Genomic DNA, 18,165 nt, shown 5'->3' on the forward strand with positions numbered 1-18,165 from the left:
CCCGCTCACCTAGTCACACGGGGCAGCCTGCATCCCTGGCTTCCCTCCCGTCTCCCAGGTGCCCGGGTCCTCCCTGGCATTCTCCCTTTCCGTCCTGAATCTTCTCCCTCGAGGGAATAAGGGCCTCTGTGTCCCTTCATCTCCTGCACCTTCTCCTTCTCCTGCTCCCCTCCCACCTCACTGGGTTCCTAACTTCGGGGCGTGCACGTTCCCCTGGATCACCAGCTCCTGGAGGGCAAGGCTCTGCCCCTGTGGTCAGCGCATCCCTGCAGGAGGACAGGGCCTGGCACCGCTCGGCCAACAGAAACCTTTGCTGACGGGAACTGGAGGAGTTACAGAGCGCTGTGGGGCAATGAGCCAGCCCAGGGGAGGTGGAAAACCCTGTTGACCACACGTGTGGACCTAGACTCCCCGGCTCCTCCCCTGCTGACCTCCTCTGATAGTCCTTTATCTGCTGGTGAAGCACCCCACCCGACCTGCTGGGCCCAGCAGGAAACAGCCTTAACTCTTCCCGCGCCAAGCCTGGGGCTCCTTCCACCTATGAGCGTCTCCAGAAACCGTTCACGTCCCTCCTAAGTCACCGGGACCTCGGAACTGGTCTCCCTGCCTCTGGCTTTACTCCTTCCCTGCCCACGGTCACACGTCACCCAGAGTCCACTTTGTAGAACCCAGATCCACCATGTCACCTCCACCTTGAACCCCTTCCCCGCCTTCCAGCCCTTACAGGGACTGCCTTGTTCTCTTCTCTCTCTCCTCCCTGGAGCTCCCACACTGTCCCCTCTGGTCCTGCTTTTCCCTCCGCCTGAACACCTACCCTTGATTCCACAGCAGGGCTCTTTCCTGTGTCTCCACAACGCCTCTTGGGGAAACATCCTGAGCTCCCCTAGGACAGGGTACTATGTGCGGGTATTGCCCACCATACTGCAGGCTTCTAGAGGGCAGGGATAGGTCACAAGTGCTCCCCCAGCCCCAAGCCTGGTTGTGGGTAAAAGCTCAGCAGGTGAAATGACCTATCTGTGCGGTTATCTGATGCACATCGGCTGCGCAAAGGTGGTGGCCCTGGCTGCCTCGCTGCCCCGCGGAGCCCGGGTGCGGTCACCAGAGCCGGCTGAGCCCAGGGCTCAAACGTGTAGAACAAAAGGAGACAGAGTGAGCCCTCGGTCCGTGCCGGCGGCGGCACTTGGGAGCGGAACCGCCGCTTCACTCTGAGAGTGAGTGTGACGCGCACCGTGGGAACGGCCGACGGCCCGCGGGCTGGAAGCGGTGAGCGCAGGGCCCGAGACGGCGCAGACCTCCGGCGGCGGGCTCCGCAGGGCCAGGGGCGGGGGCGGGCGCGGGGCGGGGGCCGGCGCTGGGGCCGCGCCCTCCCGGCCACTCCCCGGGGCGAGCGGCGGCGCCGACCAGGGCGGCTCCCACACGCGCTGCGCCCGCGCCCGGCTGCTGGGGTCCCCGCGCGCCCCATGTCCTCCACGCCGCTGCGCTCGCCCGCCCTGCGGCCCCACAGGATGAAGAAGGACGAGTCGTTCCTGGGCAAGCTGGGCGGCACGCTGGCGAGGAAGAAGAAGGCCAAGGAGGGTGAGTGCGCCGGCCGCCGGCCTCCTGTCGCGCACGCGCCGCGCCGCGCCCCGCGGACCCAGGCGGGTGGCCGACCGCGCCCGCGCCCGCGCGCACGCTGCCCAGAGTCCCGCCGGGACCCGATTGAGTGGCAGCCGGGACCACGCGGCCCGAGAGCCGCCCGGCCCGCGCAGCGCGCAGCCGTGACCTTCGGGACAGCCCATGACCCTCGCTCGTTCTTCCTCCGAGACCTTTAAACGCCGGCCGGGAACTCGCCAGCCGCGAGCCTGGCCACCCCCCTTCCCCGGCGGCTCGTCGAGCCCCTTTTGGGCTCCCGGCGCCCTCTAAACGCGCATCGCCAGCTCCTGCTGAGGGCAGGATGTTGAGCAAATGTGGGGCGAGTCCCCGGGCCGCGGAGGACAGGCCCGTGCTTAGCGCCGCCTGAGTCGCCGTTTCTTGAGCCCCCTTCCCCGCCCAGCTCGTTCAGCTCTTGTGGCCACTCACTCGATGAGCATTTATTGGGCACCAGTGCTGAGCGGGCAAGGCCCGGGGACCGCTGGTGTTCGTGCGGTGCTCTGCCCGGGATGCGGCCCCAGCCCCGGGGAGGGGAGAAAGGAAAGGGATGCCGAGCGGGCAGGCCAGAGACTGCGAGGCCCACCGGCAAGGACTACGGAGCCCCCTCCATTTTCAACTCCACGTGTCCACGAAAATGATTCTCAAAAACTTCCTACCACCTCTTACCTTTTAAAAGTTTTTTTTAGAGTTGTGAGGGATGTGACTTCTGGCCTCTTGTTTGTGTTCTTTAAATCCGGCTGTTTCCTGGGCCTCTCCCAGGGCTGCATTACTGAATTTGTCCTTTGTTCTGGCCCGGAGATTCCTCCCCTGGGCCAGATTCCCTGTGGGTAAGAGGGTGAGTTATACTGCGGTGGCTGTGAACAGGCTGGTGGGAGCTGGCCTCAGGCAGGACATTAGACCAGAGAGGATCCCGAGTCAGGGGTGTGCGGTGAGTTCCTTAAACCATGGGTCCCCAACACCCGGGCCGCGGACTGGTACCGGTCCCCGGCCTGTTAGGAACTGGGCCTGAGCCTAGGGCTCAAACGTGTAGAACAAAAGGAGGCAGAGTGAGCCCTCGGTCCGTCCCGGCGGCGGCCACTCCCTGTCGCTCGCATTAGCGTGTGAACCATCCCTCCCCCCTCCCCCCGTCCGCGGAAAAATTGTCTTCCACGAAACCGGTCGCTGGTGCCAAAACGTTTGGGGACCGCTGCCTGAAACCACCTGAGCCTGACCTGTGCTTTAGAAAGTCTTCCTTTACCTGGAGGATGAGTGTACCCCCCAGGGACGTGTGTACCCCAAGGACATACTTGCGAGGCACACGTGTCCCCGTATTAATTTCTCCCATTGAGGTGTGTATTCCTAGGGATACCTGTGATGCCTTACCTCTAGGGATGTGCGTACTCCCACACACTTTCTGCCCAGGGATTTGTGTGAGCGTGTGTGTGTGGGGGAGGGGTGCCTATGCATTTCCCACCAGGGACGCTTTTACCAAATTAGATGATTCAGTTCCATGAGGGCAGGGCCTTTCACCTTTAGTTTATCAGTGAAAAAATGTTGCCTGCCATATCGGTAAACAAAGGATGTTGCAGCCTTTGAGCCCCTACAACCATCCTGGAAGGTGAGCCCTGAGGCAATTCAGGGTGGAAACAAGAACTGCCAAGCCCTCAGGCACTGCAGCCACCCCGCATCGATGCACCCGAGGAGACTCAGGATGAGAAAGCACAGGATGCTGGCCCCAGGGAGCTGAGGTGCATATCAAAGGAATGATTTCAGTGAGCCCAGACTCTTGGATCTTCCCATACATAGAAAAGTGCTAAATTCCTCGAGATATCTGGTTTTCTTTAATTAACAGTAATCTTTTGATGCTCTGATTACCTGGTCTTTGTTGCGAAAACCTTCTACATATCCTGGTTCCTCCTTTGCCTCTTTGGAGCGGTCCCTCAGAGCTATCTGAGATGCTGTGTCCAGGGCTTAAGTCCTCGAATAAAACATAATTCTCAACTTGTAGGTTGTGCAGTTTTTTCAGTCAACAAGTTGTTCCAAGCAAATGAGCCCCTCCTCTCTGAAGCCTGACATTTAGGATCCAAACTGGCTTGTGTCAATCTCTATCCAGTCACACCTCCGAAAAGATGGTAAATGGCCTTCACCCTTCCCTTCATCATTCCGGCTGCCTCTCTGATCTGCGGTCTCCCTTGCAGTCCTCATCACCCTCACCAAAATCATTTCAGTTCCTCTTTCTACCTTACGACAATTATAAACACAAATGTCATACCCTTTCCAATTCATTCGTTGCCTGCTGTGAGACCCTAGGAAGAAAAGATAGATAAGGTTTCCATGGAACAGGGAATCAGTCGTAATAAATAAATAAAACAGACCAGTCATGCTGTAATAATATGTGCTAGGAGGAAGATGTAACAGTGCAGTCAGACGGATGCCCACGGAAGGCCTCAAAGCAGGTGGTGTTTGGGTTGAGACCTGAAGGAACCAGGAAAGCAATCTCTCACAGAATAGCAAGTCATCAGAATGTTCTAGAGGATGACAGCTTTTTATAGGTGACATTTATGCTCTTGAAATACGAAGAGCACATTCCTGAACTCATGGACTGGCCCCAAGCTCCAAAGCGAAGTGCTTGTCCTTGCCTTCATGAACTAGCCAGCGCCTAGAAAATCGAGGGCCAATCTGCTTTAAGTATAACAAGAATCACAATAGTCAGAGTCATCCTGTGATGAATAAAATAGGCACAAAAACAGCAGGAGAGAGATGCTTCCATAGTACAGCTCTTGTTGTTATTGTTGTTTTGGCTGCACCACGTGGCTTGTGGGCTTTTAGTTCCCCGCCCAGGGATTGAACCTGCGCCCTCGGTAGTGAAAGCCCCGAGCCCTAACCACTGGACCGCCAGGGAAGTCTCAGCTGTTGTTGCTTTGGTGTGTGACTTAGCTGGGTCCCCTGCCTCGTTTCTCAAGATTGGGGTGTCTGGCACCCTCAGGGGTCCCCCCATACAAACAGAAGGTCACGAACACTAATTGGGCTCGCACGCAGGAATTCAGGGAGGACTGGCCTTGGAAGGGCTCAGTGGCTTCTGTCTGGTCTTGCGGGAAGTGGGGAAGGAGTCAGGAGCTGGAGGCCGAGGTGTGAAGGCTGGAGAATGAGGTCCTCAGTGATTGAGAATTGCCAGTATTCCTGCGGGCCCGTTGCCTTGGCAACCTGCCCTCTATGCCATTCATGTGGTTCACAGCTGGAGCAGTTCCTGGCCCAGCTCGGGCCCCCGTGGGGAGGCGCTCATTTGCCTGCCAGGGACTGATCAGGACGAGGAGGCTTCGAGGGGTGCCGGGCGCTGCCAGCTGCACAGTGGGTTTCGTTTCCTTTTTGTTAGAAAGTCCACGGTGAATTCAGGAGCGTGGGTGGAGGTCGGTGGGGGGAGAATGCTGGGACGAGGGCGGCATTGCCGAGAAGTTAGAGATCTGGGGGCTCCGAGGGCATTCGCCCCCGCCCGGGTCGGCAGAACTTGGGGCTGTGAGAGGCACGGAGGGACGCGTTGGGGTGAATATCCTGTCACCTTCCAGGGGAGGTCACGTTAGGAAATGTGTCCTGAGGTTTGGAGGAACCCGTGCAGGAAGTGCCCGTGGACTAAGGCTGAGGTCCTGTGGTAGGGAACCAAGTCGTGTCATATGTCGGCCCGGTTTAGAAAACGGAACTGTGACGAACTGTGGGCTGCTGGGAAAAGAGGCAGGGAACACTTAAAAAACCCCAAAGCTCCCCTTAGAAGGCCTGGGGACTGTTAAGAGCCACTCATTAAAGTGGTTTGGTTTTACTGGAGCTGCACAGAGCAGGCGCAGAGGAAAACTCCCCACGAGGGCCCCCTGGTGACCACGGGTGACAGCCCTACAGGTCCAGCGGGCCGGGAGGGGAGCAAGGGGGCGCCCCAGGGACAGATGCCCCAGCTGCTGTGTGAAGTCCTTAGAGGCGGGCGGCCAGCTCTGGGTCGGGGAGGCCCTGGATGGAGGAGCGGGATGGGGTCCACTCCACCATTTGTATGAGAGGCCCCTGCCTGCCCTTGGCCTCCGCCCTCTGCCCAGACACCAGTGACCGGCACCGGGCTGCACAGCGCCAAACCTGCCACAGCGAGCCTGGAGGCTCTGTCCCTCCTGCTTTTCCGAGGAAAGCAAGCATTAAGGACGTTCCTGTTCCCTGATTGCTTTTTTTTTTTTTTTTGGAATTTGATTTAATTTAATTAATTTTTTTTACAGCAGGTTCTTGTTAGTTATCTATTTTATACATATTAGTGTATATATGTCAATCCCAATCTCCCAGTTCATCCCCCCGCCCTTTCCCCCCTTGTTGTCCATAGTTTTTTTTTTTTTTTTAGAAGATGTTGGGGGTAGGAGTTTATTAATTAATTAATTTATTTTTGGCTGTGTTGGGTCTTCGTTTTTGTGCGAGGGTTTTCTCTAGTTGTGGCAAGTGGGGGCCACTCTTCATCGCCGTGCGCGGGCCTCTCACTGTTGCGGCCTCTCTTGTTGTGGAGCACAGGCTCCAGATGCGCAGGCTCAGTAATTGTGGCTCACGGGCCTAGTTGCTCCGCAGCATGTGGGATCTTCCCGGACCAGGGCTCGAACCCGTGTCCCCTGCATTGGCAGGCAGATTCTCAACCACTGTGCCACCAGGGAAGCCCCTGCTGTTTTTTTTTGTAAATATATTTTTTAGAGCAGTTTTTGGTTCTCATTCCCTAATGACTTACGACATGGAGTGTCTATTTCTAGGCTCAGGTGTCATCTGTGCCTCTTCTTTGGTGAAGTGTCTGTTCAGATCTTTGGCCCATTTTTTAATCAAGCTTGATTTCTTTTAGTTGAATTTTAGGACTTCTTGGCATATTTTGGATATAAAACCTTTGCCAGATGTGTCTTTGGCAAACACTTTCTCCCTCTCTGCAGTTTGTCTTCTGGTTCTCTCGACCCGGGTCGTCTTCTGAGCACTTGATGCAGAAATGGAGGTAAATGAGCAAGATATTGACTGAAACCTCATGAATTTTTTGGTGTCTAAAGAGACACCAGTGCGCTGCGACCTTGAACTGAGGGCTGAAAGTATTAAGTTTCTTTTGTGCGCTTTAAATAACTTCCAGGAGAGAATCTCAGTTTCAACCACTACTGTTAACCCCTGTGCGTTCCCTTCAGTTCTCCCCATCCTCTCCAGAGTGATCAGCTGCGTAGACGCCGTGTTATCCCCAAATACCATCCCACTTCAACACTGCTCTATAATAAGAGTACCTGGACAGAGGTGCCTGCAAGGTGGGACTTTCCCCCTCATGTTATTATTTATTCATTTATCTATTTATTGATCTATTTATAGGATAAAATATATCAGTATTTTAAAAAAATTTTATTGAAATATAGTTGATGTACAGCTTTTCCCCTCATGTTATTATTTATTCATTTATCTATTGATCTATTTATAGGATAAAATATATCAGTATCTTTAAAAATTTTTATTGAAATGTAGTTGATGTACAGTGTTGTGTTGAGTGCAGGCGTACAGCACAGTGACTCAGGTATTCCCATCATTTTACAGTTGAGGAAACGCAACCTTGCCCCATAGCCACTTCATGGCAGTTTAAACCAGTGGTTCTCAGGTGGGGATGATTTTTCCCCCAGGGGACATTGCCAGTGTCCCATCTGGGCTGGGGTGGGGATGCTAGTGACATCTAGTGCCTGGGGGCTAGGAATGTTGGTAAACATCCCATAATGCATTGGACAGCCACACACAATGTCGGATAACAGTGCCGAGGTGGGGAAACCTGGTGTTTCTTTCCTGAGGTGTCTCCAGAGCCAGGAGGAGGTTGACCAGCCTCAGGGGGTGGGGCAGCTCCTCGGGGCCCTCGACTGCCAGGGTCTGGAAATGCCCCCCAGAGCCTCCCCCCGCCACCCCGTGAACCCGTTCTCCGCGCAGCGCCTGGGGCCCTCAACTCAGTTTCTCGAGGGGGAGAATCCGCACAGCTCCCCCGGACCGGGCACATTAGGCCGGGCACACATGGCTGGGGCAGCTGGTTCCAGGCAGGTGTGGTCCAAACATGGAGTCACCTGGTGAGTGGGGGTCCTGGGGGGAGATGCGATGTCCTTGGCAGACACCCCTCTCTGGAGATGGAGAGTGAGAAGAAATGGAAAACTTCCATGAAGGTTCAAAGGAAATGCAATCAAACCCTCCATAATTGCTTCAGCACAACCTTGTAAATCAACTATACTCCAATAAAAATTAAAAAAAAAAAGATAAAACATAATTGTTTTGGGTGGTAGATAGGAAGGAGAAGGTGAAGGCCCACTCGGCCCCGTCCCAGGACGGCAGAGGGAGGAGGTGCCCGTGAGCTCCGAAGACCTAAGGACACAGGGAAATGAATCTTTACCTGGCAGGCTAGGGGCTGGTGGCAGGCGGTGACCTGGGCCAGGCCTGTCCTTAGGAGCCTGTGGGCGCTATGAGGAGGGGGCAGGCCGGTGTGGTGATGGACACCCAGGGGAGACACACATCCGGGATTTGGGGGTTCTGGGTTCTGGCTGGAGGAAGTGGTCCCCTGGTTGCGTGTAAAGGCTGGCTAGGAATTAGAAGAGGAGGGGCCCTGGAGGAGACCCCAGCTAGTCCCGCTGGGGAAGTGCAGGCCGTTCAGAGTGGCTGGACTGTGGTGTGATGTGTGGGCCGTGGTCAGCCTCGGGGCAAGCTGGAGCTGTCACTGGGCCCTGTCATCCCCGCACGTGGGAGCAGTGGGCGACAGTTAACAATATCAGCTAATTTAGAGAGGCCGGTGTCGAATGGACTGGAGCGGGGTGACCGGCGGGGAAGCAACTCCAGCGTAGGTGCAGGCAGGGCAGGCTTCCTGGAGGCAGTGTGCTGGGCTGGGAGCAGCAGGATTCCTGAGACGTGAGGAGGCTACAGCTGCAGGGCGAGATGCAGAGGCAGCAACCCAGAGGCCACTCTGAGATGGAAGGAACTGCATAGAAACAGATTAGATGAGGGCCGGTTCTCCAGGCCCCTGACCCTGCTCCCACTTAGTTACTCTCGGGGCTGAGGCACCTGGGGAGGCGTAGAGTTCTGGCTGTTTGGGGTGTTTGCATAGAGAACTTGCTGGGGCACATAGAGACTTTGAGGTGATTTCCACATTCTCTTTAAGCAGATCTCAGCACACCCTCCCACTTACTTTTGAAAATAAAAATGGGATAGTATCCTTCTCTGCTGCAAGATGTAGGGAAAGGATTTGTAATGAGTTTGGTCTCCTTTGGCCAGGGAGGTGGGACTTTTGGGGGATTCTTTGCCTTTCCAATCCCTCTTTGCTCACGTGATCGCCTTGATGATCTACCCTCAGGAAGTTGACTACCCATCACGGTTAAGGTGGGTTGGACTCCTAACTTATAAGAAGGGAAAGAGGGTGGCTGGAAAGAAGGGGAGGGAGGTGAGCAGGTGAGCGACCGGGGCCATGTACACGATGGGTTCTAGAATGTTCTATGGGAAGAGAAGTCAGTGTAGGTCCTATTTGAATCCAGCGGGCTGTGAGGTTCTCTGCAGACCCTGCCATGTTTCTTGCTGCAAACCCTAAGGCATCTTCTTTGAACAGGGCTGCCTCTGTCCGTGGGGGCTGCTCTTGGTCAGAGAGGGAGGTACAGTCTTTCGGCTCCTGTAATGCAGGCAGTCCTGAGGAAGTCACTGGAAACCACTGTTCTGTTTTCCTGTCTCTGGCCTCAGAGAGGAGGTAGCTTTCAGGGGGCTTGGTGTGGCTTTGTCAAGTTTCCTTTGATTATTATTCTGATTATAATCTTCAAATCCAGCACTTCTCCTTGTTTGTTCCACCGTTGTCCAGATGCACCCGGGGCATTTCAGAGAGAAACACGTAGGCACGTCAGCGTGTCCCACACCGGGCTTTTTACCTGGCCATCTACTGAAATCTCTCAGAAACTTTGCTTCAGTAGAGAATGGAAATGGTGATACTGGGCCCGGAGTGATGACTTTATGTCCCTTACCTTTCAGGAACAGCTAACTCTCTGTGGTCCTCCTAGCATCTTGGTTATACCTGCGTGGTCCCAGGGAGTCAGGTCACCTTGGCAACTTCACACTCGTTAGAGGAGCTCAGCTTTGAGTTCCTGTCTCCACCCCATGGAAGTAATATTTATCGCACATCCCGAAGTTGCTTACCCTCGCGTTCCCTGTCCAGTCGTCAGAATAATTAAGGGATGGTTCGAAGGTATAAGCGGGTAAGTGCCTGTTGTGAGTGGATTTTAAGTGCTCCCTGTGATTGATTTCTCCCCTGTTGTGGTTGCCAGAGGGCAGGTCCCTTTACTCGGCTGTTTTCTTATGTTCAAATATGCAGTTCCATCGCAGGAAAGAGGTACCCAAAGAAAGCACATTTTCTCCTTGCATTAGCCGTACACTTGACTTTTTAGGTTTCAGATGAAAAATGGCTTTACCTCCTATTGAGTATATTTATTATTTACTATATTATGTAGAGGCTGAAGAAACATATTAGTAAGTCTAAGAGTGCCTTATAGACATATGTGGGCCTAGTGGTGTCAATCTGCTAGTCTGTACTTAGTGCTGTTGGGGTAAAAGAATATAAACACGAGGGCTTCCCTGGTGGCGCAGTGGTTGAGAGTCCGCCTGCCGATGCAGGGGACACGGGTTCGTGCCCCGGTCTGGGAAGATCCCACATGCTGCGGAGCGGCTGGGCCCGTGAGCCACGGCTGCTGAGCCTGCGCGTCCGGAGCCTGTGCTCCACAACAGGAGAGGCCACAACAGTGAGAGACCCGCGTACTGCAAAAAAAAAAAAAAGAATATAAACACGAACTGCAATCAATTCTAGAAGCTTTTGTTGGCTTTTGCCTCATTGAGATGCTACTATTTTTTTTTTTTTAAGTATAGTTGATTTACAATGTTGTGTTAATTTCTGGTGTTCAGCAAAGTGATTCAGCTATATATATACACACACACACACACACACACACATATATATATACACACACACACACTTTTTCGGATTCTTTTCCATTATAGGTTATTATAAGATATTAAATATAGTTCCCTATACTATACAGTAGGTCCTTGTTGATTATCTATTTTATATATATTGGTGGGTATATGTTAATCCCAAACTCCCAATTTATCTCTATTCCCCCCTGCCGCTGCCTTCCTCTTTGGTAACCATAGTTTGTTTTCTATGTCTGCGAGACTCTTTCTGTTTTGTAAATAAAGTTCATTTATATCCTTTTTTTTTAGATTCCACGTATAAGCCATATCACCTGGCATTGGTCTTTCTCTGTCTGGCTTATGTCACTTAGTATGATCATCTCTAGGTCCAGCCACGTTGCTGCCAATGGCATTATTTCATTCTTTTTTATGGCTGGAGATGCTGCTTCTTGGTAACATTAAAGGAGGTACCGCTTTCTGGTTAAAAGAAAAAATGGAATGAGCAGCAGATTCCGGCATCATCTGGTCTCTGGGGCTCACGGCACTGAAGTGTCACGTGATCGGCCCTGGGAAGCCAGTGGTCCTTTTGTTTTCTACTTCCTCTGGGTGTCAGGCCGTGGAATGCCCTTTTGCTGCTATGTGTTTCGCCCTCTGAGTGTTAAAGCTTTGGGGCATCACTTCCTCACTTGTGAGGCGGGGAAACATGGGGGAGATACCAGCTCTGTGTCTCCGAGCCCATGAGGGCTTGTTGTTTCCCAGAAAGGCAGCATGTCCCTGAGGGAGGCTACACATCGGTGGGTGGAGCCGGGTCTCCGCTCCCATCCCTGCTCTGCGGGTCTGTTACTCCACCTCTCTCAGCCTCTTTGCCTGACCAGCCCACGTGGATCACGTGGCACTTGCCCTTAGGTGATGTGAGGATAAAATGTGATGAAGGTCTTATTAGCAATTGAGTGCTCAGTAAGTGTTAGTTATTGATAATGTGGACAAGTGAGATATTGACACAGAGCTGGTTAGTGGTAGGGCAGGGCTGGCAAGCTGTCTCCATCCACCCGAGAGCTCGACCAATAATGGCTGCCTGCCCCTGTGTTAAGAAGGATTCTGAGGCTGCATCTGGATGGAGGGGTGGGGGGGGGAAGGACACCGGGACTAATTAGTCAAGCCTGCCGTGTATATGGGAGGGTTAATTGCTGACTGATTGTCATCCCCAGAATAGAAACCTCTTCTCACTCTGGTCCTGTATCATGTCGACAGCTCTGGCTGCTTCTTTCACATTGTGTCTCATAAAGGCGCTAGTTGGCGGGTGGTAACAGAGTGACACAGATACTTTAAATTATTTGCGTTTGGGGAATGTTGGGATCCTACTTCTTGTCCTGGACCACTGTGACCAGGAAGCACTGTGCACGCTCCCTTGAAGTGTGTACTGCAGAGAAACGGAAGTTCCTGTGTTTGCAGAGCAGCAGGAGTTTGAGCTGGGACGCCGTGGTCCTGGAGTGTGACACCAGCTCAGGAGGCATCCTCGCCTACCTCACCCACCTCGGCCTCTGTCCTTGTCAGCAGCCTAAGGAAGCAGAGCATTAGGCAAATCTGAGCAGTTTCTTACGCTTGTACGTTAGTTAGTAGTTGAATGCTTGCTCGTTAAGCTTAGGCGTTTTGAAATGATTGTCCTTGGTCTGGGTCTTTGAACCTTTACTTGCTAGTAAAGCAGAGCGGGTCAGGAATGTTGGTTTCCACAAGTAAGACCATCTTAATAGGTGACGCCTGTCATTTTCATAAGTTAGGCGTTTTCATACTTTCATTTGAAAAATTACAGTTCCAAAGGATCTAGCTTTTACTCCAATATTAAGTTATTAATAAGCTAAAGAGGGGCGGAACGTTTCCTAAGTCCTAGGGCTTGCTCAAAGCCAGCACTCCCGGAAGCAGCTGTCTGGTTCGATGGAAGCCCAGCCGCTCTCAGTGTTTGCTGCTTCTCCCATTACCATGGAGTCTGCTAGAACCATCCAGGCGCTGCTTTAAATATGTGTACAGAGCATCCTTTGAGCAGGCTGGGGAAGGGGACGCCGTGTTTGTGGTGTTCGAAATTCATTGTTGGTATAAATGGACTTTGAGGGACGTCTCTCCCAAAATCTCACTGGAAGGGTCTTCATCCCTCTATTTTCTCTTGTTTTGAAAATTAATATTATCTTTCAAAGTAAGACCTGAACAAATCCATGTGTGATATATACAAGCTTAATAGATGATCAACTAAGAAGAAGTGAGGGAAAAGTTAAAAGAAAAAACAAAACAAAACAAAACCACCCAGGCTGGAGTCTACAGTGGTCGTGCTTATGGCCGAGGCTTGTTGGCACCCGTGGTGTTCCAGGCACGGCACTAACCTCCACTCGTTTAATCCCCACCCAAAGCCGAGAAGTGGGTACTGAATGGTTATTCCCATTTTGCAGATGAGCAAACAGAGGCCCAGAGAAGTGAAGTCCTTTGCAGGAGGTCACTCCGCTGGCTGCTGGTCGCTGGCCGGTGAGATTAAAACCTTGGCAGCTTTGGTGCTTAATTGCCACCAACCTTGTCAACTGGAAGAGTGATTCAAATGCGAGTAGGCTTCCCAGCTGGCTCACAGTGAAGTCATTTTCATTCCTGGCATTTGAGATGCACTCAGCCCTGGTGGGAGGAAGGTGCTCCCTAGGAGACGAATGAGATCCATTTTGTGCTGAATGGACCCGTTGGCATTTGCAGAAAGAAGACAGAACCCCGGTGACTTGGTGCTGCTCCAGGACCTGGTCCAGGTCCCCGCTGGTTGTCCGTTGCCTGCCCAGCTCTCGGCCAGTCTCCTCCGTCTTCCTTGGCTCAGGGCCCTCACGTGTGCTGTTCTCTCTGCCCCATCGGCTTAAATGTCAGCCTCCAGCAGGTGGGGGCCCTGCACTGCCAGATCACCCACCATGTCCTGTGCCCTCCTGCCAGAGGTGGTAGGCTCTGTGACTATCTCCCGCTAGCCTGGGTCCCCCGGCCCGGGGTGTCGTCATCTCTTCTCCAGAGATGATAAATGCTCTCAGCCACTTAAAGTGGTCTTTGTGTATTTGCTGAGTGAGCAAGAGGCAGTCTGTGCAGTGGTTACGGCCACTGAACTTGGGACCCACCTTTGAGGGTTGCAACTCATCCTGCTGCGCTCTGGGGCTTTGACCTGGGGGAAGGTACTACCCTGAGCCTCAGTTTTCTCTTCTGTAAAGAGTACTTAACTCATAGGGTTATTGGGGAATTGAGTGAGTTATTAAATGAAATGATGTAAATTCAGCTGGGCCTGATCAGGCGATAGCGTGGGAGAAAATATTCCCATGATTCGGGTACCAATTCCACTTCTGATCACCAGCTGTGATTCTGACACCAATGCTGATGTGTGTGGGTTTTTTGTCCACACCAAGTAATTCTCTGACTCTAGTATCAATTCGGTTCTGATACTGTCTATCCGGAGATGGCATCAGATTCCACAAGTTAAGGGCTCAGTCCCACAAGACTGCCCCCTACTTTGGATGCTAATCCCAAGTTCATGTTATTTACTACCTGTGCTTCTGAACGACTGGGTATAAATCAGAGGTTTTCACGACCCCCTCCTTGGGTTTGATTAATTTGCTAGAGGGGCTCACAGGACTCAGAGAAACATTTTACTCACTAGGTTACCGGTTCATCATAAAAGGATAGAACTCAGGAACAGGCAGCTGGAAGAGATGCACAGGGTGAGGTGTGGGGAAAGGGGCGCCCTGCTCACCCAGTACCTCCTTTGTTCACCGACCCAGAGGCTCTCTGAACCGAGTCCTTCTGGGCGTTTATGGAGGCTTCATTACGTAGGCACGATTGATTAATTCATTGGCCATGAGAGATTGCCCAAATCAATCTCTAGCCCCTCCCTCCCCCTTGGAAGTTTGGGGGAGGGCTGGAAAGTACCAACTCTCTAATCACATGGTTGGTTCCCCTGGCAACCAGCCTCCATCCTTAGGTTACCTAGGGGCTTTCCAAAAGTTACCTCATTCACATAAGAGATCTTTGTCACTCTCATCACTTAGGAAATGCCTAGGGTTTTAGGAGCTAGGGCCAGGAATTCGGATGAAGGTCAAACATACATATTTCTTATTATAAATCACCATTATCCCAATTTTCAGAATACATGTCTGATAAAGGACTGTTGTCGAGGATATATAAAGGACTCCTTCAACCAATAATAGGAAGACAACACGATAAAAGAATCAAGGTTTGAACAGATGCTCCATCAGAGAAGATGCACAAATGGCCAGCATGCGTCTGGAAAAGACCTTGGCCTCAGCATCGTTAGTCGCCTGGGGAATGAACCACAAATTAGAAGCAGAGGGACATACTCCACACCTGCCAGCATGGCTGAAATGATCCCACCGGGACTCGGCGAGGATGTGGAGGAACTGGAACGCTCATACACGCTGGGGGGAGGGGTTTACGGTGGTGCCATCACTTAGGAAGTCAGTTTGGTAGCTTCTCGAAAAACTAAACCTACATCCTCCCTGTGACCCAGCAATTCCAGTCTGAGATACTTAATTAAGAGACATAGAAACCTGTGTCCATACGAAGCCTTGTACCAGAATGTTCATAGCAGCTTTACTCAGGATAGCTAAGACCCGGAGACAGCTGCCCATCAACAGGAGAATGGAGAGATGGGCGGGGCTACCGGGCCTTGAGAAGGAGCAGGTACCAGCGCACGCGACACAGTGACTCTCAAAACTGCTGTGCCGAGCAAAAGAAGCCAGACCCAAGGAGCACATACTGTGACTCCATTTCTCAGGAGAAGGAGTTCTAGATGGACACAACTAATCTCTGGTGGTTGCCTCTGGAGTGGGATGGGGCCTGGCTGGGGAGGGGCGGGACAGAATCTTCTGTGACTATGAAAATGTCCTTTATCTTGATGGGGTTTAAGAGACACAGGGGCACGCATTTGCCAAAATCTTTTGAATGTGCACTGAAGAATGTGCATTTCAATGTATGCAAATTTTAACTAGAAAGAAGAAAATGATTATAAATAAACACTGTACTCTAGTTAGTGATGTGTATATTTAGGGGGAGAGGTATCCCTGTCTGCAGGTTACTTTGAAATACATAAAAATTAAAATGGTGTGGCAGGCCCCCAAAGATGTCCACATCCCAGTACTCAGCCCCTGTGACTGCATCACCTTAACGTGGTAAAAAGGACTTAGCAGATGTGATTAAGTGAAGGAACCTGAGATGGGGAGATGATCCTGGATCATCTGGGTGGGCATAGGGTCCTCACAGGAGGGAGGCAGGAGGTCAGTGTAAGGGAGAGAGGTGTGTCGATGGAAACAGAGGTTGGAGTGATGCAGGGCCTCAAGCCAAGGAACGCTGGCACCTCTAGAAGCTGGAAAAACCAAGAAGCAGATTCCCCCTACACCCTCCAGGAAGGAGCACAGCTCTGCTGACATCTTGATGTTAGCCAATGAAACCTATTTTGGACTTCTGACCCCCAGAACTATAAGATAATACATTTATATTGTTTTAAGCCACTGCATTTGTGGTAATTGGTTAAGGGAGCCACAGGCAACTAATACAGATAGATTTCTGGATAGATAGAGGGATGGATGGATACATAATGAAACAGTTACAGAAAAATGTTAGTGGTAGTCTCCAGACAGTGGGTGTACAGGTGTTCACCATCAAGTTCTTTACATGTTTCTATACGTTTGAAAATTGTAATTGTAAAAATTGGGGAAAATGCCTGGGTTAGGCCCATAATAATCTCTACATAGGTGTTAGCCATCATTCTCATCATCATTACCATTACAGCCACTCCCCACTTTATCCATCAAATACAGAAGAGGTGCAGAAAGAGAAGGCCATGGGCTGGTGGTAACTGGACAGAAATAATAAAATATAATAAGACCATCATGACCTATTTGGATAGTTGCTTCCATTTAAGAAAACTTGATAGAAGAGATCAAGTGAAGGGATGGGAACTCAGGAGCCAGAGCCCAGTCAGTGTCATTTCTGCCAGTTGGCCGATTGGGTCCAGGCTGCACACAGGTGCAGGGATGGGTTGGAAGACAGTGCTCCGGGAACTGCACCTTCATTCTCAGACTCCCTGAGCTGCTGCTGCTTCTGAGGATGTCTGCACTTTGTTAGGGGAAGAGAGTGTTTTAGTTAAGTTGATCTAGAAAACATATTATTAGTATAATGAGATTTTAATGATTTGAAATTTTGTTGGAGCTGCACACAGAATTTCAATCTGATTGTGTGCAGCTCGGCTTGGTTCTGTTTTATTTTTTGCTCAGGCCCCATGGCAAGGACACATTTCTACAATGATTATTTAGCTTTTCTTTCTGAGAGCCCTACTTGCAGGCTGCTTTTAATTTTCTTGTTTTGAAAACCCCTCGGAAGAAAAGAATATCCTTTTCGTAAACACTTGGCTGGCTTGATCAGAAGCAGAGTGTGAGTATTGCCACTGAAGAGATTTATGTTTGTTTAAGGGTTATGCCAGGTCTCTGCTCATTATTCGTGATTGCCACGAAGCGGAGACAACCCAAATGTCCATCATCAGCTGAACGGAAATACACAGTGTGGCCTATCCATGCAGCGGAATATTATTTGGCAATAAAAAGGAGTGATGTACTGACACAGGCTGCAACCGGGATCGACCTTGAAAACATCATGCTCAGTGAAAGAAGCCAGACACAAAAGGCCACATATTGTGCACCTCTATTCGTATGGAACGTCCAGAGTAGGCAAATTCACAGAGACTAGTGATTGACAGGAGCCGTGGGCAGGAGAGATGGGAGTGACTCGTGATGGATCCAGAGTTTCTTTCTGGAGTGATGGAAACGTTCTTAAAATGATTGTGGTGATGGTTACAAAACTCTGAATATACCAGAAATCATGGAACTGCACACTTTAAAAGGGTGAATTGCATGGGGTGTGAATTCTTTCCAATAAAGCTGTTAAAAAAAATAGTGTGCGGCTGAGAGCCCGAGCTCAGAGCTTGTCCTGGCTTCCTCCAATCATGGATCAGTTTCCTTGCATGTTTCCAAGGTGAGATCCTTCACCTGGTGGGGAGGATGGGGTATCCTCCAGGAAGCACGTTGACTTTTTCTATTTGATTCTGTTTCATTTTCTTAGAGAAATGTGCTGGTCACAGCTTTCAGAACTGATTTTATGACCCACGGGGTCAAGAGGATAATTTTCAAACGTTCCTCTGAGAGATGCAGGGAAGGGGAATGAGTCGGTGGGTGTTAAGGGGTCCACATACTTTTGAGGGATTTATTGTTGGCTCTGGTGTTCGGTGCTCCAACCCGGGTTCTCAACTCTCTGGTTCGTTCATGGTTATTCGTTAATTGTTCAGCCTTCCAGGCACATGGTCATTCATCAGCGTATTTACTGAGCTCCCTCAAGACCAGCCACCAGGGTGGGACGGGCGACCAGTGGAGTGGCCCTGCCCTGGACGCTGGCCCAGCCCTCGTGGTGTTGATGCCCGCCCTCGCTCTTGCTGTCCACTCTTTATTCCCCGCTGAATGACCTTGACCCCCTTGCTGAAAACCAGTTGGCCATCGGCTGTGAGTGTATTTCAGGCTCTATTCTAGTCCATTGGTCTGTGTGTCTAGCCTA

At 51.4% G+C, this 18,165-nt stretch overlaps 1 protein-coding gene across 1 annotated transcript in view; it reads left to right on the forward strand.

The window, feature by feature from the left end:
* Positions 1-1,460: 1,460 nt before the first annotated feature.
* Positions 1,461-18,165, forward strand: part of PARVB (parvin beta) — a gene marked incomplete at both ends in the record, with an annotated part of 114,008 nt that continues 97,303 nt past the window's right edge. Inside the window, one exon of the mRNA XM_079714707.1 lies at positions 1,461-1,575. Coding sequence (XP_079570833.1) covers positions 1,461-1,575 — 115 coding nt within the window. The remainder of the gene's footprint in view (positions 1,576-18,165) is intronic.

The sequence above is a fragment of the Hyperoodon ampullatus genome (genome assembly GCF_949752795.1).
Source record: "Hyperoodon ampullatus genome assembly, chromosome: 11".
NCBI lineage: Eukaryota > Metazoa > Chordata > Mammalia > Artiodactyla > Ziphiidae > Hyperoodon > Hyperoodon ampullatus.